Here is a 22009-nt window from a genome sequence, read left to right as displayed (position 1 = left end):
TCTCCAGCAAACGCTTAAACATTAATTGCATTTGCTTATCTAGCACTGCACTTTTGGAATAAAACTAATGCGAGTGGTCACTTCTGTCAAATAGCACTGCACTGATCTGTTTGATATACTGAATTCATATTTGACAGCAGCAAACCAGCAACCCACCAACCCCCAAAAAAGACAACAACAACAACAACAACAAAAACAAAAAAAACAATTGATACCACAAATCAACTCAAGCATCGTGATTGAGTTAAGTTGACTGTCAGTCTATTTCTGTGATGACACACGACTCAGTGACAGCAAGTGCTGGAAGATGGCGGAGTTGGGAGGGATTTACAGCTCGCCTCCATCATGAGTCACCCTTTTCATTTTGTTGTTGGTCCTGATCAGATTTTTCTAGACAATGATGTAGATCACAGTGGATGAATGACATCAAAGCCAGTCTGCTGCGTGATACATCAGTATGATTTCTGACTTGTGTGAAGTCCACTTCAATGAGCTTCACATTGACGTCACACATAACAATCACTTGATTGATCGCAGTAAATTATTGACAAGATTGACAGACTATACATACAGATTAGAGTGACTGCTGCTGGACACTGATATTTGAGGGTTAAAAAAAATATCACAATGATATATTGGCCAATATTACTTTTTTTTGATAAGGGACTACTAAATTTGGTTATTGGAGAATTTTGGCCGGTATGTGACAAATACAACAAAAGTAGACTAACATTGAAAGAAAAAAAACTCACAAGACTTCAACCTGTATTCATTCATTGTTTTGGCCAGTTGGGGGCAGCACAACAAACTGTAAACAATATGGACATGTTAAGTTGATTTGGCAAAGGTGTTCGCAGATCCGTGACAACATTAGCATTCATTTGGAGTCATATTTCTGGACAACTGATGAATGTAAGTCCAATGTTCACTCTCATTTTAGCTCTGTTTGGGTCTCCACCAACTCTTGAGGGATGTATTTGTCTCCTTGGCTGCTAAATGCTCCACTATGTTCAAAAACTAGTTGTTAGTTTTGTCTGTCTGCTGTTTGGTGCTGGGCTGATAGTGGCTGTATCAGAGCTTTTTGAAGAGAGCAAATCAAAACAGTGAGGTTTTAGGTTGTAAAATCCAAAACAATAAGTAAGTAAGTAAAACGCTCCATAGACCCAAAGAAAGCAACAGAGTCCGGTAATAATTTTCTGTAGGTTTATCATTACAAGCTCCTACTTTCAGATTACACATAGTCCTTCATCCATTATTAATATAAAAATATTTATTTATACAAATGTGTAATTTAATGTTTATTTTCAGGCACAAGTATATAGCCTAAAGCTACATATAACAGCATTTATAGTTTAAGCCAATTTACAATATCCAGCCTTTAAAATACATGAAATGCAACAAAAAAACCGTTGAAATGCAACAAAAAAAAGTTGAAAGGTTCAACTTTATGCCAAGTTTGTGGTTGGGCGTGGTCAGAAATGTACTCTGTTGCACCTGTAACCACACGCAGTGATGTCACAGAATATTGACACAAGCTGGAGTACACGTCAGGCTTGATCTGAAGGACGGGTTTACATTTCTCTCTCTTAATTCATTACTCACATGCCTTATGTGCCTATTGGTTGCTCTAATTGCCTTGATGTGATTCCAATGTAAGAGATTGGGGACAGAATCCTCGGTCTTTGTTCCAAAAATGCAAGTACAGACAGAGGACAGAAGACAGAGTAGGCAAAATCAGATGGGTATCTTCCAAAAGTTACAGTCTTTTCAGTGCAAAATAGTTTTGAGCTTTGTTTTAAGACAAACTTGAAAAATATGAACTTATCCTTTAAAGCACTGCAGGTAAGCAAAAACAAGCCTTTCAGCTGGTGTCAAGGTAAAAATGTTCATACCTGTTCCAAACGGCCTCCTGTTTTTGGACAGTCATTCCTGAAAAGCATTCCTGGTGTTGTATAGATGTAGTGTGTGAAGAATGAAAAAAAGAGAGCTGGAGAAAAAAACTTGATTACTTTCTCACCTGGACAACTACACACTTGGCCAATGGCTGTGTAAACTGGTCGTGATCGTTGGGTTGTTGGTTTCGGAAAACAGTTACAAAAATTTTCATAAGCAGCCCCCCAATTTTCAAAAAATAGCCTATGGATAGCTAATTAATCATTATGTATTAACTAATTTTTCATTTAGCAGTGCTCTTTTGACATTTCCACATTAAAATGTCAAAAAACTAGCCCTATGTTATATATTTTGTGGAGTTGTGTACTTACATTATCCCAAATGTTTCCAACAATTTTCAAACCCAAAGAAATCTGTAATTTTAACAAAAGTAACGGACCGTTTCATTTGGTCGCCTGTCAATGGCGTTATACCCCTCTACCAAAGAGTATAGTGCACAAGATGCATGCCTCGGCGCTGTGTTTGTCCGCTACAATGGCGTCTACCAAAGAGTAACTTACACTCATAGAAAATAATACATCAGTGTTGTGGTTGTTCCACAGAAACTGTTATAATGGACTTTTATTCAGTTTTAAGCCACATTTTTGTGATAAATTTTGGTTGTTTTTAACTATATCTTTTAGCCGCATGAAGGATTTTAGTCATTGGACGTCCGGATCTTAAGTTACAAGAGAAATAAACCGAACAAGTGTTAGCAGCAGCTCAGCTAACAGCCCCTCCAGGAACTCTGGTGCTCGCCAAACATTGTCAGAGAAACACTGGTTTTTCAGGTGAAACTGCTTTATTCATTTATTAATCACTGGGTCCGTTTGTTTTGGAGAGGACGAGACCTCTGCAAGTAATTCGGCTCCCGGTAAAAACATCCCGAACGATTAAATCCTATCCTGGTGAAGCTGGTTGTTTAACAATGAAGACAACAACTCCCATGATCCCTTCTTGCTACTTCACATCGTCATCACACTCCGGCTTTTGTTATTGATTTGATTGAGAGACCCCTAGCGGCTGAAATTACATATTGTGCGTTTAAATATAAAGAAGTAGATTTTTAAGATTTTTATATCTGTTTTATATAAATCCAAAACAAGACAGCAATAACAACATTAAGAACGAATGGTGAATTAATAGAAATAAGCAATTCAGTTATACGTAACATTTGTGAAGAATTGCTTAAGCAGTTATTCAAGCCTATGAAATCCAAGGAATTTCTACTTAGAAACATATCATGCAGTGTAACAGACAACTGAGGACAGCCAGACAGCAATTACTTTTATAGAATTAATTAAAATATCCCCCTGCTTTAACTTTCATGTGATGTGACCTTTGTGTGCTTAATGTAGAATTTATATGGAAGCTCATGGCTTACTATGGGCATGTGTGTCGGATTTAAATGAGTACAAGTTGCTATAAAAAGCCATTGACTGATTTGTGAGAGCCATTGCTATGTGATTATGTCATCAGCTTTATTCTGACATTGTATAAGTATGTATCATTGGTTACGACGGGGCAGGCATGACAGCACATGAGGACGGCAAGGCCCGCCAATCAATTTTCAAAGATGAAGAAGTCCAGCAAAGATTATACACAGAGGAATTCTAGGTCATAACTAAAGGTTAGCTCAATATAATATTTATGCTATTTGACATTCGGGCTCGTCTGGCGTGGAAATCCAATGAAATACAAGTCTGGACATATTTGGATGTCATGAGGGAAATCTTTTTCAAAGCATCATTTTTTATAATGGGAAAGAATATATGACCACTTCTTAAAAAGTCAGAAAAGTTTGGTTTTTTTTTGCCTGGAAGAAGTGAGGAACATGTCAGGTTTTTATTCATAAACCTGCCCACTGGTGAAGGGAACATTTATTTGATTTGTCACCTAATGTGCTCAGGACACTTTGATGGCAACGTTCAGGTGGGCGTGTGATCAAGTGTTGTTCTGGAGACACCTGGCTGCTCTGGCTAATCTATTCATTAAACCCTCTTAATGGCCTCTTGTGCTTCAGGATCCATCATGTCACAACAATGGCTTTTATGAGTGAAGGGCACTTTTAACTGCATTTGACTGATTGGAAAAACTGTCTCATTTCGGGTGGTGGAGAACAAAAAATGCGAAGGCTGAACACACCGTATTAATTTCATTTCATTCGAACCATTAACTGGTAGACTCAATTACGTCAATGAGGGTGACATAACAAGGGAAAGAAGAGGTTCATGGGTCAGGAATTTGATGGTTCACAATTTGAGATATTTTCCTCTGAAAGAGAGAACAAGCTCTCCAAAGGTTGATGAGTACTCTTTGGTGAGACAGGTGACAAACTTGTCTTAGACAGAAGGTACAGAAAGTACAAGAACAATGACAAAATAAGAAGGAAGAGGTAATGAAAGAATATGATACAAAAAGGCCTCAGAGAATTTTTTTTTTCACAAAAGATGATACAAGAAAAAACTGTGAGTGCACCCTGACAAACAAGAGAAACATGGTAGAAAGAGATGATGGTTGAGACATAGATTTAGATTTGAGTAAAACAATAAATCACATTACATATTTTTGCCTGTTGATGAAGATTTTCCTACTCAGTTTCATTGTAACTTGAGCATCTTTGAGCCCTACTGAGAGCCAAAAATTTCCATCTCTCAGCTTTGCTGCAGAGGCAGAAATGAAGGCAAATTCTTGGCTCATGGCCAAGCTTTATAACCGCATAACATTTAACTTTCTATAAATACCACGGGACGCGGTCCAAGTTGATCAAGTGTGATTGAATCTGAAATGATTCCAAAGATGAGAGCCAAGTTTCCTTAAGATACTTCAGAGGAACTGCTTGCCTCTGCCCAGCTTTTGACAGGGCACCAGCCTGAGTCACTCCACAGTTTCTTAAAGTCTGAGTAATTCAAGCAAAAATAATTGTTGCAATGCACAAAATCTCAAACAGGATTGTTGGTATCTTAAAAGGGCAGTCGATCTATATTTGTTGTTGCGTAAGTGTAGGTGATCCACAGTTTGGTTTGTGCACAAGGGAATTCTTGGATGATGTCCTGAAATATTAGTTAAGTCATGTAATCAAAGGGGCTAATATTTCTACTGTTGCTACACCTGTCAGACTTTTTGTCTACAATAATAACATTGCCAGGTTTACCACTCAAAATTCTTTGCAAGTTTTTACAAAGGGGTGGTTGATTTTAGAAAAAGTAGACAAAAACAGGCTTCTTGTGACAGTCAATTTACCAGCAGAAATGCCAACTGTTGCTTTAGCTAGCTTGCTAATTAAGATAACATCAGCTTCAATGGTTGAAACACTGACTTTGGCTGCCTATTTAATGTTTCCAGTTGACTTTTGAAATGAGAACCTTGTAAAATGTAAATATGCACTTGATGCCTACAAACATGATATTCTAAAAAATTGACACCAAAGCTACATATACCACCATTGTTATTGTATTGGTGAAATCGTGGCAAAGATGTGTCCATGTGAGTTGAAATGTTTCAACTTGAGCTTTATGAATCTGCCTCATAAATGTAAAGAGGTGAGTAAAAAGGAGAGCGACTGGAGAGAAATAACAGGAATAACCAGAGTCTCTGGTGAGTTCTGAGTTCAGTTAGACACAAACACAGGCACATAGCCACAGACACGATCGATGTGTCGATGTTGCAAGCTAGCTTAAAGCTAACTTACGGTCGGTTTAGGCTATTGGGTGTTTAGGGCGACTAAACACAAAGGGTCCAGCGGTCAAACTTGTGTGAACTGTAGTGGAGAATTTCTTGATCACTCAATAAACACACAAAGAGGGCATTGTCAGGTTTTGAAACAATATAATCCTATAATACAATTAGAAGCACAATGCACCATATTTCTGAGAGAGAGCACATACCACCTAGAATTACCTTCTCTCTCTCTGGTGATTTGGCACTCAGCCAGTTCTTAAATACCCCTGTACAAACTCAAAGATACCCATAGCTAACCCTAAAGGTTAATGAACAACCATCAGATAGAAACAAAGGTCAAGAATTCAACTAGTCTAGGAGAAGTATTTCTTCTCAACCATATATGCCAGAATAACAGCACAAAAGTTTGAAGCAGCATCGGATAACAAAGTGACATTGTTATCACATTGAACTGAAGAACAAAACACTATCCTCTAAAGGGCTGTCAGATCAACACATTAAAGAGACATAGAAATCTACATAAATATGAGTAGCCTTTCCACTGGCTCAGATAAAAATACAACAACATAAACTAACCGTTAAACAAAAGCTAAATAACTTACAGTCAACTGTCTCATCTTAAACAGCAATGAGCTACGTTTAAAATAAGCACAGGATGAATGTATGTAAAACAGATGTTAAACTAACACTGACCTCTTAGTTTGAGAACTACATTTATAAAATATATAATATATACAAGAAATACATCAAATGATAGTGTTCTGTCTCACATTAGAAAAAGCTCAGTCTGTTATAGTTATAACCCTATTTGGCTGCTTATTGCTTGTATTCTTTTTATTCAAATAGTATGTTTCACTTTAATGTTACAAGAGGAAAGGCTTTTAGGATTGGGACTAATGAATGTGTTTGGCAAATGTAACTCTATATTTTGTAATGTTGGCTGGGGTTGCTGGTGTTTTAAAACCAAATCCAACAAAGAGCAGGAGCCGCTAACACTACACTGAACATGCTAGTTCTATATAAATGTAACCTGAAACCTCACCAAATAAAGTTAAAGATGTACCCTGTACAAGTAACTCTTGTTAGCCTCTCTACTGAAGATACTAGTTAGCTAGACATGATAATGATTGCAGCTTATGTCAGAGCATATAAACATACAATCCAGGCTACAAAAATGGTTGCTATGATTGGACAGTTGCTATATGGGTAAGAATGTAGTGAACGGTCAGTTATTCAGTGTAGTAGGACTACAGTTGGCACTTCAATCAGTATAATTGACGGCACATGGTTGAACACTGCTTTGCTACTATTACTGTATCTGTATTTCAACACCTTGTTGTCATTTGGTGCTATACTGACTTCAGAGTTGGTCTGTAAAACAAAATTAAAATATTACAGATTTCAGCTTAGCCATGTGTGCATCAGCGTCTAGGACTGCAAGAGGTCCAGTCTGTTATTAGAAAAATGTAAGTGGATGAAATAAATGATTGAAGGATTCCCATAAGGTTTTATGTTGAGCTGGCAAGCATAATCGCTGCACAACTCAGATCCAATTCCACTATATTTCTGCTGGTCAGGTCGCTTCATTCATTCTTGTGTAATCATGATAAATAGGTCTTCCAACAGGCACTTTTCGGAAATACAAACTATCCTTTGTGTTGCTCCGTCCGTCCACAGCATTTGTAAATGTCTAGCTATCGATTGCTGAGAGGTCTCTTTTTCTCGTTTGCTCCTTTTTCTTGAATGAATGTGAAGTGGATACAAGCAACTGCAGCTCAGACAGTGATGTCAGAGTTAGGGGCCAACATCCCTCCCACGCTGCAACGCTGAAGGTCCCTGATTGATGCGTTGAGGTTTCAACGATTGAATGTAATCTCCCTAATGTCTAGCGATGAACAACGGCAAACGCCTCGAAGCTTAGACCGCCCTGCATGCTCCTTGACAATTTACATGCTTCCTTAACTAATGACTTGTCCCCAAATGTTAGCATGACTTTCAACCCAGTCACTTGCCCCGCTGGTTTAATGGATATTCAAAAGTGTAACACCTGTTAGACACTACATATCCTCCACTCCAACCTGTTCTTGCTAATCCCGGTGAACACACCATCCCAGGTGTTTAAACATAGTCCTTCGATTCCTTGATGTAAAACCACAAAGTGACACCAGTTCCACCACTTGAACTTGCATTTAATCAGGTGGCGAGCCTTCTTTGTGGTGGCAAGCCACTGATTAGATTTGGAGATTGAGAGCCATTAAAGGAGGCTGCAGTTGGATAATGACTTAAGTGCTGTTTCGCCTTCCTTTTTTCTTCAGGAAGTGATTTATCTGGATTGGTCTGGCCTTAACTGACTGGGAGGTGCCCAATGGTGAACAGTGCCATTCATAGATCATATCACCCTGCTCTGACCCTATCAACACTTCCTGTTCTTTCAATGGCGATTTATGGTTTCTGTACATGGAAAAGTATGACATTATGATACTGGTTATATTCACAGCTTGTGAGATGAGAGATCTGGCTTTCACTTGTTCTTGTCCTTCATGTTGCTCAGGGACAACAGATGAAAATGAGCCTTTCTGGCTAACTGGCATATTTTCAGAAATGTCATTAATATGCACTGTCCCTGTCAAATAAAGTAATAAAATAAAATAAAAAACTGAAAAATTCAAAACATGTATCTGGTTCCAGCTTTTCTCTACTTTATATCTTAGTAAATTGAATGTCCTTTGGTTTTGGGCTGTTGGTAGGTTCAAACAAGATAATTGAAGATATCCCATTGGATTCTGGTAACTGGGATGGGCATTTTTTCATAGACTGACCAATGAATCAATTAAATAGGAAAAATAATCACCACATTATAATAATAATTGTTTGCAGCCCCAAAGATGGTTGTCATAAAAAAGAGAAGTTTGACCTGAGAACTGAAGCATGATATGTTTGAATTGAATCAGATCTAGGCTACGTAGCCTTATGCTAAAGGTTTTGTTATGAAATTGACATTTTCCATTCATTTTCAGTGCCTCTGCTGCCTCACTTGAGTGACAAGATAACAGGTGAATTTGGATTTATTGTTAAAGTGAGGTAGAAAGTTAATGTTGTTAAGGAGAAAACAGTCCTACCTTTATCAATGGCGATCAATCCAAGATGCTTCTACACATTAGTTCTCGCTTGTTTCCTCTGTTTTGAGTTAACAAAGAGAACAACAATAGCCTGATTTGGTGAAGGCAACAGGGCGTGCAATTAGAGCTGCAACGATTATTCTAAATTCTTCTTGAATGTGAATATTTTCTGGTTTCTTTAGTCCTTTATGATAGTAAACTGAACTTCTTTGAGTTGTGGACTGTTGGTTGGGACAAAACAAGACATTTTAGGTTGCATCTTGGGATTTGGGAAAAAGCGATTGACACTTTTCACTGTTTTTGATATTTTATAGACTAAACAACAAATCGATTACTCGAGAAAATAATCAAGAAATTAATTGATAATGAAAATAATTGTTAGTAGCAGCCCTACATACACAATAACAATGTGACAGTGCATTTAGATGATTACAGATTACATTTTTTGTCCCAAGTTTATAAACAGTTAGTCCAATTTTAAATAAAAATGACACCCTAACTAAGCTTTTTAAACATGTAATGATGTTTCTGACAAGGTACCATCTTTCTACACACTTTCATGGCATGAAAGCTGTTTTTATATGCCAAAATGTGAAAAAAATTGGCAAAAATAACTAATAATACTTACTTATCAATAACAAATAATACTTAATATCAAATAAGTGTTACATAACTGTAATAAAAAGAACAATTAATATGGTAAATATATGACATTATTATATGTTTTTAAATTTTATTAAGTATCATTATGGCTACTTGATAATTTCCTGTGTTTCCCAGATATCCTTCATCAAGCTTGAGAGAAAAGGCGTGAACTTTTTCCAATCTATCTGTGGGTGATAATGCCACTCCAAGTATTGAAACCAATGGTTTTAAATTGTTCTTCCTTTCCTAAGAATCACACATACTCTCATTAGTCTGGTATTAATCGTTTGCTTTACAAGTTATTGGAAGTGAAACAACAAATATCCACTGAAGATCCAATATCCAATATCGGGTTTACTTCTCTCTAATTGTTTTCCGTAGATGGAGAGAGCGACAACAACAGCTGTCAGCCGAGAAATACTGAGAGTCCTGCCCCTTGTTCAAACATAACTTGTATTGTGGCTGCATTGCATAAAGGAGTATTGAGGCTACTGTGGGTCGCCTCAACTTTCCATTATAGGTGTGTGATGTCATTCATTGTCTGAGTGGTCACTTTGAAGCCAGAGGATAATGTTTATATGGCTACCAACATGTTGTAGAGCCAGAGCAGAGCCTCGAGAAGAGAATGGTCTATCTTATGATTAGTTGGCAACGGAATTTAACACTGCTATAGCAGACAGAAAATGTCTGCTAAAATGTGCCTATCAAGCAGAGGTGTAAGTAATAACATCGTTAATTGCTACCGTACACTTAAAGCAGATCATTGTTAATATTATAAAGTTATAATCAAAATATCTGCTATGAAAAATGGGCTGTAATACATTTTGGGAAGAGGAAGCAAGACTCAGGTTAGCAATATTTATTCATAAGGCAAAGAACAGGTTTAGTACAAGAATTACAGACTTTTGAAAGAGAAGAAACGAAAAACAGTTGAATAAGAAGAAGTCTCGCTCTTGAGTTCACCAGCATGAAAATTATTTTGGCTTCAAAATAATAATAATAAAACTAAATAATTATTGTAAAAACTGCTGTTTTTTTATGACACAGTAAATCTAATATGGTGGATGAGCATCTTGGAAAGCAACATTAGCAGGACAAAGCTTGAACTGTACTGATTCCCACCTCAAATATGATATAAGATCTGTTAGTTTAACCTCTTAAACAGAGCAGTAAATAATTACCTTTTATTGTAGCAGTTAAACGTTGTCTTCAGTTTTTTTTAATTTATGAATACAGACAATTCCCTATATTCTCCAAATCTTAAAAAATCTATTCAATTATTTCAAAATAGATTATACAAATCTTAATACAAAACTCAGAGATACATGGTTTCCAGTGGACAGCTATGATAGGGTACAGAGATAGTACTGAGAGTCCACCTACATGCTTTTTGCACTTATTGAAATTTCATCACATTTCCGCATGAGATTCATCACGATCCTGACCAAACTGAGCCGCCGACACATAGCATAGCATTAAATGATCCCATTGTGTGTGTGAGTAATGTATGTGCGTGTGTGTGTGTTTGACATAAAACATATACATCCCCTCTTTAATGAACTCATTCATTACGTAGACATATGGCACAGCAGTCTTACATGTCCAGTTATGTCAATAACAGCATTCATGTGTGTTAGCCTCACTTCTGCAGGTGTGTGTTTTCTCTTACATTTACACATGAGATACTTGACTGGCCCAGTAGAGCTGAACCATTAAGATGACATATAGTATTACGTTTGTGCACATCCAATAATACCACAGCAGCAGCAGCAGACATAGCGGTCATTGTGTCCCCAGTAATAAGTTACACTAGGGTGGGCGTGTTGATCTTAGCTGGCTTCAAAGGTTACCGTATTGACTGGACACCAAAGTTTTTTCAGGAACTGAGGGAAAACTCTGGAGGAGTCAGAATCTCCTGTGCAGCTCCCTGGGGTGAAGATGACCCAAAAGGAACACCCACTCTGAAAACATCAGTGCACATACTGTACGTAAGCATGCAGACACAGTATAGATACACTCACCCACACACAGGCATACAATATATAGACTAATAGAGATGTGTGTGTGTGTGTGTGTGCTCACACTTGACATATAACACACATGCATCTCTTCATTCCAGGATCCAGTTTAAAATCCTCATTCTCACTTACAGAGCATTGCACGGTCAGGCTCCTGCATATGTGGCTGATCTGCTACACCCTTCCTCATCAGCTTAGTCTCTCAGGTCAAATATGCTAAACTTGCTGTGTTTCCCACGCAGCCACCTAAAGACCCGTGGTGATCGAGCTTTTGAAGCTGTAGCCCTTAAACTATGGAACGCTCTGACTGCACCCTTATGGTCTGCTGATTCTGTGAATTCCTTTAAAAAGCAGCAAAAGACACGCCTGTTTAGACAAGTGTTTGGGTAACCAATATGCACTGAATCAGAATTTTATGTGTATTTTTATTGTATTTTCATTGTGTATTGTGTATTTTAGTTTTGCGCTTTTTTGTCACGTTTCTTGGGTTTTCACTTTATCTGCTGTTTTCTTTCTTCATATGTTGTTTTATGCCTTGTAAAGCACTTTCTGACTAATGTCTATGATAAGCGCTATACAAATAAAATTTACCTACTTACTTACTTGCATGCTGTCAGGTAAAAACTAAGAAAAGGAATCTTATTTTTTAGCTTAACTGTGACACAACCATACCACACTCAGTCTGTCCAATCGATTTTGAAAGGTCAGAGGGTTGTGCGAACATGCTCAACTAGATGATCATATAGACCTTCAACTGAAGTTAAAATACAACTCTAACAAGACTTTCAGTCAATGTATCTTTCTTTGTTTCTCTCACTTATATATAATCTCCAGTGCACACATACATACACACACACACACACACACAAACACACATACACACACACACACACACACACACACATACTTTTTTGTTCTCTTCATGCCTAACCTCTTGTTATTTGCACTTGTAGACAGTAGGAGGTCTAGGTCTAGAAAGTTAGATCTGTATATATTTGTATAGATATAGAGACTTTACTACATCGGTTTGTATGTACACAGACAGGTCAGATGGTACAAAAAGTAGATAAAAAACGATTGTTGAAGAAAACTCAGGAGTGGAGAATAGTTTGCACTTCATACAAAATGGTAATATGAAGATACTTAAACTTGCCACTATACTCAGATACATATATGTAGTGTTGAACAGTATTCAGAAGTGTCTTTTATTTATTTGTGGTTTTGTGACATTGCCAAAATAATCCAATAATAATTGAGGTACAGGAGCTATCAGAAGATTGGTTAAAACCATTATATGTAGAGTTTTTATATGATTTTAGCATCTTTCAAATTATTCTAATGTGGAAAAATGAGACAATCCCGGTGAAACCTGGTCTAGTGCATGTGTTGCTTTCAGCATATTTACTATATCTCAGTGTCTGAGTGTCCCATTACTGTCGTGCACTTATCTCTGCCACTGTGTCTTTATTTTATTACAACCCAAGATAGGTGCCAGAGTGAGAAATTTTCAGATTTACATGGCACCTTCAACACCTTGCTCCCAGAGACATTAATCTGCTATTCAATCAAGCGTTAAGTGTTATCTAACACCTGCACATCAAACCCACAGTTCTAAATGTGAATGATTCCATGTTAATTAACACATAAAATATTAATAGTTTAAAGGTTTGGCACTTATGATCTCTAAATTAAAGGATATGGCTGGCGATTTTCTATATTTGTCTTATTGTCAACAAATCATGTGCAGAGCCAAACAAGCAAGGAACACATCCAACTTACAAGTATTGTGAGTGTATCCAAAGCCTGATACTGTATATCTTATTCCTCTGTGCCGTAGACCTCAGTTGTTGTCCAAAAACTATTAAAAACACATCAATGAGTCACACTGTTGCACTGGGTCATGTACCTTTTCCACAGAGTATGGACACATTAGTTTGTTTAGAAAATAAAGTTCTTTGAGAAATTTACAATGTAGTATAAAACCAAGAGCACAACAAGCTATCAAAACTCTTGAAGCAGAATTGTATTCCCATGCATGCACAGTGGCATCTGCCTTACATGGAACTACTCTCCAGAGACTGAAAACGTGATCACTATTATTAGTTTTTGAAGCTGTTTCTTAACAACTAATGTGACCATAACCTTGGTGGTGAAGGAACATGTCACCCAGTGCAACGTTGTGGCTCAGGATGAGTTCATTGTTTCTTTGGCTCTGCACATGAGATTTGTTGATAGTAAGAAAAATATAGAAAATCACCAGCCATATCCTTCAACTTTTTTCTGATCACCAATTTCTCTAATGTTAAGCCTCTTTTACACATGCAGTCTATCGCTGAAATGTTCAGGAACATTTCCTGCATGGCATCATGTGTGAATGGGAGCAGGGATTGATATTCAGGGAAATCGGTACCGTTCCCACCTCAAGACCCAGTAACATTTCAGGTTCTGTGTTGCGAATGAAAGTAGTAACACTGTAGGGACAAGCACGTAAAGGGTTACATCCATCTGATGAAAGATGCTTTCACGTGGAGCGAACGAACCAATCACAAGACTCCACTAAGGTGACCAGACACCCCGAACCATTTTCGGACAGTCCTGAATTACGAGCAGTTGTCACGAATCCTGTACTGTTTGTCCTGAAAATTAACCATTAAGATAATAGTAATAGATAATATGAACAAGCTAACACAAGAGCTGTCTGTATGCTGTGAGACTTGACTTAATTGAGACTTGAAGGCAAAAATGCTGAGGAGACCTGATTTGGTGACACAGTGATATTGAAAAATGCTGCACTGAACTATTGTGTCTTTTGGAGTGCTGCCAAATTGTCATGAATAATTAATAACTTAACAAGCTGCTGCTGTCACCAGAATAAAATGTAGAAGACTCTAAATTCAAATGAGAACTCTTTCATTAAATTATCAGTCTACATGAATTAGTAGCTCAATAGTTCTTTTTTTAACTCACTGAATACGTGAAAATATTCTGATCAAACCACTTACGTATGTAGGCTATAATTCATACTTTTAGCTATTAAATATGTCCTGTTTGTTTTTTTTAAATATGTAAGAGTATTACTGATGTGTCTTCACTTGTCTATTACACTGTTTAGATTGACTGCATTGTTTTAAACCAGTTGACGGAAAATGCAGTTGCCACTGCGGGGGAATTTGTGATAAAAAATATCAAAAAAATGTGTTTGTAAGCTCCTAAAGCTTAATAACAATCTTAGCCGCTGAAAAGACATTTAAAATGACATTTTAAATTATGTAACATACCTGTCACCTGTGTGTAATGGTTCATGTGTCTTGTAAACACAGCCAGGACACATAGCAAGTTTCATATCATCCTCAGAGCTGATCTATCTGTCTCTAAATTTTATCCATCTGCACAACGATTACCCACAATTACCTATCAAATTTAGAGTTTGATGTTACTCTAAATTATTCTATACATTTCAATCCTTCTGACAGTTAACATTAAGCCACCCATTTGAGACATTGGTTCAGCTCCGGCATTGCTATGGCATGTGTGAAAAGGCGCAAGACGGAAATGTTCCTGAATATAGATGCATGAGTGAATAGTGAAAATCCCTAGAGGTGCCTGAAAGGTTATCCTTGTAATTTACCAGGAACTATGTGCGAAAGTGGCTTTATACTTGGTACACTAAAGTAAAATTAAAGGAATTAGATTAATCTCATTCAAATATATACTTGTTAGCTTAGTTTCCAAGGGCGGTGGGTATGGGGTTGTAGGCTTATCTTGGACTTTTAGCTACTTAAAATAAAAATGTCCCGACAGCTCTGATGGAGCTCAGGATTCATCCATAAAGGCTCCTTTATTACAAACAATCCCACCGTATAAACCTGGAATCTGTGTGTAACAGCTGACCTGTGTAGATGTGTAGCAGATCACAGAACATTAATTACCGTCAGATCCTGACCGATCCGGTGTTAATGAAGTTACCGCTGCTGTGCCACGTGCGTAAATACGCACAGCCTCTTTCTCTGTTTGGAGATGCATTTATCGTTTCAGCTGCTGTGTGATGCTGCAGGTTTAAACTCAAAGGAAAGAACATTATCAATACTTATGTTTCTGCGAAATCCTGGATACATTCAGTGACACCTGAACAACATTATTGTAAGATTCAGACATTAATCTAACATATATTAGACCTGCCTGAGTCACATTAATAGCTATATTTTGATGGACATTTCAGTAGATTATGTTATAGATGTGAAACACTATAAAAGAAGCAAAATACATGAAAGTTGGATTGTGATTGTGGAGAGCTCTGAGTGTGCACATTTCTGCTAACTAAAGCCACACAATTTGAGGCTTTTGTGCTCTCTGTAGTTTTCATAATGGACCAGTCAATGCGCTAAAATGTGGAGGAAACACCTGAAACACTGGAAATCGCTTCATTCACTGTAAATAGTAACTTTACTGCTTGGCCTGAATGCGTCTTGTTATGTGCAGTGCCATATTTCTTCCCCTGCCCCTGCTGCTGCACGTTAAGTTCCGCTCTGTTACATTCAGGGCTAGGCTCTAAACATTCGGGGCTGAAGCAGTGGCGGCCCTCAGCACCAACAGGATGGACCCAAAGCTTTGGCACTGCGCTCACAGCTGCCGTTCACTGTTGCTATTGACATGAACACAAATGAGACACAGGAGGTTTTCCTTATATGATACACATCCAGAGTGTTTTGGAGTTGGTTTTACACTGTATATTAAGGGAACAAATTAGCTTTCTTTCAGCCTCTGGGGGAATCTGATGTTGTGTCAATTAGGAATATTGAGGGGGACAAGTTTCCATGTTTCATATATTGAGAGGGACGTGACCCTGTGTCCCCCGCGGCGATTAGGCGCCTGTTTCAGAACATTTCCATTATCTCATACTGAGCTTTTATGTGTTAAGTGCTACTGTGGTCCAGCAACATCTCATACCACAGTGAAAGTTTCTTGAGAATTTGAAAAACTAAAAGAACCTGTCTTTAAAGCAACATTGCATGTAATTTCACTGAAAGACTGCCATAGTTCACATATTAAAGTTTTTTCATCACTGACCCCCATAGCAAACCATTCATAGTCTTCAATGACTCAGTGGTTGTCAGGTCTTCCCCTGTACTTTAAACAAATATGTTTTAAGTTTTAGAGGAAATGTCAAAAGGCTGAAGTCAATATCTTAGGAGCTTAGGAGGAAGTTTCAATGCTAATAACAAGGTAGACTGTTTTGGCCTATGATGTCATGCTCTCATCTGGCAGGACAGTAGATATGCAGGTAGAAAAGCGATGTAGGTATGTAGATATGGCTTGAGACCCCAGAGCTGTCTATTCAGCAGTGATTTAACGTCTGACACGGGTGAGCCTTGTGGCTCAATAGCACTAAAAGGCTCATCCTGTCTAATGGGGTTCCTCTATGACGCAGACAAGAAGAGGCAACCCCTCCCCTTCTTTTACTCTGACATATAATCTAGCACATACACACAGATTTACACACATCGAAAAGCACACATCCTGACTGTACAGCCATTCATTTTGTCCACCGTGCACATAGACACACACGGATGTACACACACACACATCAAACACACACTTGCCTAAACCTCTGTGCACACACTTATACTGTACACACGCACACACATGCTCTCCTGCACACTAATGAAAAGGAAGGGAATTGAGATGATGGCACACGACAAACAGTTGTGTAATTGCTTTTGAGAAACGGCTCTTGTCGGAGGCTGTCATCGATTGGTCTTTGCCGAGGACAACTCGTTTACTCAGTGTGTGGGAGGAGGCCCAGGCGGCAGTGATCATTACTGGACTGACTGTGGTATCACTTTATTAACTCAATATGGTTTGATGTTTCACTGTAGTGGGGAGGAAGGTTATACAGACATTTGGCTGTACTGTGGCTGCTGTGATGGGACAAATAAGAATTATGTCAAAAAAAATACACAATTTAAGTTGTGGAAGATAAAAAATGCACAATGCTTTGCAACCTGAAAGTAATTTAATGGATTCTCTGTGCACAGTTGACTCGTATGGCTTGATATATGATATGTAAAGTGCCATGAGTTCATTATTTTTGATGATTCACATCATATAGCTCCAAATCAAATCAATAACAAGCTGATTACGTAAGCTGATTGTGTGTTAGATGGTCTATACTGAGCTTAAGCATAGTGGGTGTTGTGCCTGAGTTGGTGCTATCCAAAACAGCATTATGAATGAAGAGCCTGGGGAGTGCGTCATTGTGTAGTATACATCCCTCCCCAGCAGATGGCCCCGCCTGCAAGTGCTTAGCTGGGAGGGTGGTGGTGTTGGGGTGTGGGGGCCCTTATCGATTTGGCATTTGAGATATAGCATGCAATGTAACATTTTTGGAAGGTTCTTAAAATATTTATTGCTGGTGATGCTTCTCCACAGCCACCAGTTTGGTTTGCCTCCTATTTAATTAATGACATCAATGCAAATTGGGGATAGCAAATGGTCCAAATGACTGGTGGATTTTGTGAATGGAGCACTTAGTGACTGAGGAATGACGTCAGCGCAAAGCCATATCCCTTATTAGTGAGCCAAGACTGAGGGGAGGCGTCCCATTGGTTCCCCGTAGCATCAGAGTGATGTGATTGGCTGCGGGCGGATAATTAAACACCTACACAGTCAATGCACAAATCCAAGTGGTGGGATATATAGGCTGGTGCGTTGGCGCTGCATGCAACAGACTCAAGAGTTGTTCTGCAAGTTGAGAGAAAGTCAACTTATTGTGTTTTGCATAGAGATACATAGAGATATTTATATATTTTTTTTTGCTGGGTGATTATCACTGAAGGTAAGTGACGACTTTTAATGATGGGCGATGTGTTGGAATGGCAGTTTCACTATAACTGTATGTGATAAGCTGTTTGCATGTGTGTGTGGATCAGAGGGAAATGGATACAGAGTCACTGCGTTACACTGCGGTGACGTGATAGTGTTGGTAATGGGATTGGAGTGTGGCCACTGGGGTCACCAGTATCACCACCACCCTTTTTTGTGAGGGTCCAGTCTGCTATTTGAAGGCCAAAGAGAGAGAAAGATGGAGAAAAGGGGAAAGGAAAGAAAGACAGACAGAGAAAGAAAGAAAGGGATGCAAAAATGAGAAGAAGCTGAAATAAAGAACAGCGGATGAAAGAGGAAAAGGAAAGAAGAGATGGACAGGAGGAACCAGGTTTGAAAATGTGTGTGTGAGTGAGAGTGTGTGTGTTTGTGTGTGCGAGGGAGAGAGATAGTGCCGCCAGCTCATTACACTAATGCACTGGTCCCTTAGGGAGTTGGCAAGCTTGGAGTCCAGCCCCCCCCTCCTCCCCTCCCACCTTCACCCCTCCTCTTCCAGCACGAGCAAGTGCAACATGCATTGCACAGTCTAGGACCCCCATCTACCCTCACACACACTCACACACACACACACAAACCACAAACACACACGCTCCTACCCGCAGGCGTGTCACACTCCGGGACCTGCAGCGTATGATACGAGAGAACTACCTGTCCTGTGCTCTCGGCTGGATGTTTTGGAGGAGCAGTGCATTTTGCAGAAGAAAAGTAGGGGGGATTGTTATGTGGCTCAGTTTTGAAGGGGTGTTGTGGTGAAGTAAAAGAAAGGATGTTCACCAGGAGACCAGAGCTAAAGAGTAGCAAGCTGAGATGTGGGTAGAGCTGAGCTCACCTCTCTGGAAAGTGACAGTTTTCCAGTTGCAACTTCTTCCCAAGAACACGAGAGGACCAGACTCTAGCAAGTATATCTTCTAGATGTATGTTGGTTTATGCTTTGTAGATGAATTCTCGGGTGATCTGAGTACCTACTTTGGTGGATACGTGAGTGCGAATTACAGCAGTCTTGTGCACATCGAGCTGATGAGGGGTGTCTGTCTTGCTGTGTAGGGGACCATGGTTATGTTGAAGATCTCCGCTTTCCTCGTTGCCTACGCCCTGGTCATTTGCCAGATGTACTGCTCACAAGCCGCCCCTGCCAGGTGAGATGTTTTAAAATTCATATTTTACACTTCAAGCTCTCAGCACACATGCTTTTCATTTATTTCTAGCGACTTAAAATATTTGGGAAAGTAGCATGACTTTAAACCTCTAAATTAGTGTTAGTATTACAAGCAGTCAGTGGGAAGAGTGGTGGGGTTGAAGGAAAAAGATGCTCCAAATATTTTTCCCTGCTGGAGTCAATAGATTTGAGATTTTTTTTTTCCTTTTTGTTACACCATAATCACAAAAATCTTTGTGCTACTAGAAAAATATGAATAAATCGGGGAGGATAGCTGGGAAGAGGTGCAAACACATTCAAAGATATCCAGCTACTGTATAAACTGTAAATATAATTGTTCCTGTTAATCTTAGTAATAAATAATGCTTAATGTGGGCTTTTTACATGAGGATGGGGATTAAATAAAGGTTAGATGAGAGTTCTTTAAAATATGTAGTATCATAAATATTTATTTTCGTTTTAGAAAAATGGATGTTTAAGTTTATATATTCTAATATTAATCTTTGATTTAATTACATAACATGTCTCTCATTTTAAGAGTTAGAGAGGGAGAAGGGAAACAAAAAAGATCCAGTGGAAAAAAGACCAAAAGAAAAAAAAAAGAAGAAATGTAATTTACCTCAGGGGGAGATAAATGAGGTCTATATATTTATATGAAACCCCATTGAAGCCACTCTGCACACTGTTCCCATGAAGCTATCGATTTTGTAATAAATCTAAAGCCAGTTGCACATCAGCCCCTCTTTCAGATGGGGCACTTTCTGCAGATTGTTTCCCCGCGTTGGCCGGGGGCCCTCCAACTCAGACGTCATCCCTCTCAGAGTTGGTGACGTCCCAGCCAACCCCCCTGACCCCTCCTATCCATCCAGTCACTCCACCACCAGCAACCCTACCCCACCCTGACACCGCCCCGCCCCTCTTTTTTAACTGCAGGTGATAATTCTAGCAAAGGATTTAATGCTTATCTCCATTCCTCCCCCCTCCCCTTCCCCCTCACCCCTTTGACCCCTAAACCTCCTCGCTCACCCCTTCACCACAGACCGGGTATGGAGTCCATGTCAGACCGAGTCACGCTCACGGATTACGAGGCGCGAAGGTTACTCAACGCCATCGTCAAGGAGTTTGTGCAGATGACGGCAGAGGAGCTGGAACAGCAGGCAACTGAAGGAAACAGGTACAGACGACTCCTCTTAATTTGAACCCTTTTTTGAAAAGCAGTCTAACATTTCCTCCCCATGCAGAAACAGCCCATGAAGGATTTGACTATAATGACAGAATGGAGAGGTAACTGGTGAAACTAAATAAAAAGGTAAAATGGAAAGCTCCCTTTGGGGCTCCCGTGCTGGACCTTGTGTATTTTTTTTAGGGAGCGTATCATGTTTTATGGTTTCATGTTATCACCGCTGAAGATTCGTCTTTTTAACAGCCCAGTTGGGTTCAATCAGGCGTAGAGGTATGTACTTCTCAGTAGATAAAGAGCAAACAAACTCTCATTTCCTAGAAAAGATGAAGATTGGCAAAAAAAAAAAAAAAATCCCTATTCTCTGTCATGACCGTGCTCCTGCATGGATGAGTTTGATTTTGACTTTGTTTGAATGGACTACTATTTTAAGCCTGCCTGCCGGGCATGTGAACAGTGTATGCCTAATGGAACGAATAAGTGCATGATGTCAATTAGGTGGAGTTGCATGACAGTGGGAAGCGACTGGTTTCTGTTTGTTCGGTGGGTGTAAAAGACGTGACAAGACGGGAAGGACCGGGGTGGGGGTGGGGATGGGGATGGAGGTTTGGCGCATGAAGGGATGGATGACAGGTTCTTTAAATGGTTGGGATGAGGAAAAAAGCATGATGCTAGAGGGGGGATTTTTATTTGTATTGTTTGATACCTGTGATGGCACGAGAAGGAAATGCATGTGAGGAAAATGGTCGCTCAAGTGTGTGAATGGAAGGAAAAATAAAAAAAGAAGAAAGAGATACCTGCATGTTTTCCCATATCTATGAGCCTGTTCTCTGCATGTGTTTTGTGTGTCCCCTCCCCGACAGCATGGACAGGCCCCTAACCAAGCGCTGCTCCAACCTCAGCACCTGTGTGTTGGGCAAACTGTCTCAGGAGCTGCACAAGTTGCAGACGTTCCCTCGCACGAACGTGGGAGCAGGAACGCCCGGCAAGAAGCGCAGTGCGCCTGAGAGTGACAGCTATGCAAGCTACGGCGAGACGTTTGACAGCATCTAACCCCTCCTCACCCCCCCCCCCCCCCTCAGCCCCTCTTTTACCTTTGCCGCATCTCCTCCTCTCCCTCTCCTCCTCATTCCTTTCCCCTTTTCTCCTCATCCCAGTTTCTTCCTTATCATTTTTGGAATGGCAAGTGCATGTTGATTTTACCTGCTTGATTGACATGTGAAGATTACGACCTTTAATTGCAAACAACTTTTCAGTTCTTTTCTCCCTCCCCCTCCTTTTTGGCAGGGAATGATTTATCCCTATCATTTCAGACAATCAGACTGAGTTTTCATAAATGTAATTCAGGGGCCGGTTCAGACATCCATCTCTGTGTACTGTACGTGGAGTCATTTGA

The 22009-nt window shown here is 39.3% G+C and overlaps 1 protein-coding gene across 6 annotated transcripts in view; it reads left to right on the top strand.

Moving 5' to 3' along the window:
* The window catches only part of LOC137183454 (calcitonin gene-related peptide-like), a 30367-nt gene that overhangs the window by 6024 nt on the left and 2334 nt on the right, over positions 1–22009 (top strand). For 2 of the 6 annotated variants that reach the window (XM_067590532.1, XM_067590530.1), the window contains 3 exons: positions 19322–19413; positions 20473–20607; positions 21477–22003. In XM_067590532.1, the coding sequence (XP_067446633.1) occupies positions 19328–19413; positions 20473–20607; positions 21477–21666 (411 nt within the window). In that variant the 5' untranslated portion in view covers positions 19322–19327 and the 3' untranslated portion in view covers positions 21667–22003. Of the gene's footprint in view, positions 1–17897; positions 18231–18265; positions 19192–19321; positions 19414–20472; positions 20608–21476; positions 22004–22009 lie in introns of those variants that run through there. The other 4 variants (XM_067590534.1, XM_067590535.1, XM_067590531.1 and 1 more) reach the window with 3 other exon arrangements.

The sequence above is a fragment of the Thunnus thynnus genome, chromosome 5 (assembly GCF_963924715.1).
Source record: "Thunnus thynnus chromosome 5, fThuThy2.1, whole genome shotgun sequence".
NCBI lineage: Eukaryota > Metazoa > Chordata > Actinopteri > Scombriformes > Scombridae > Thunnus > Thunnus thynnus.
This window is presented reverse-complemented; position numbering and strand designations above follow the sequence as displayed.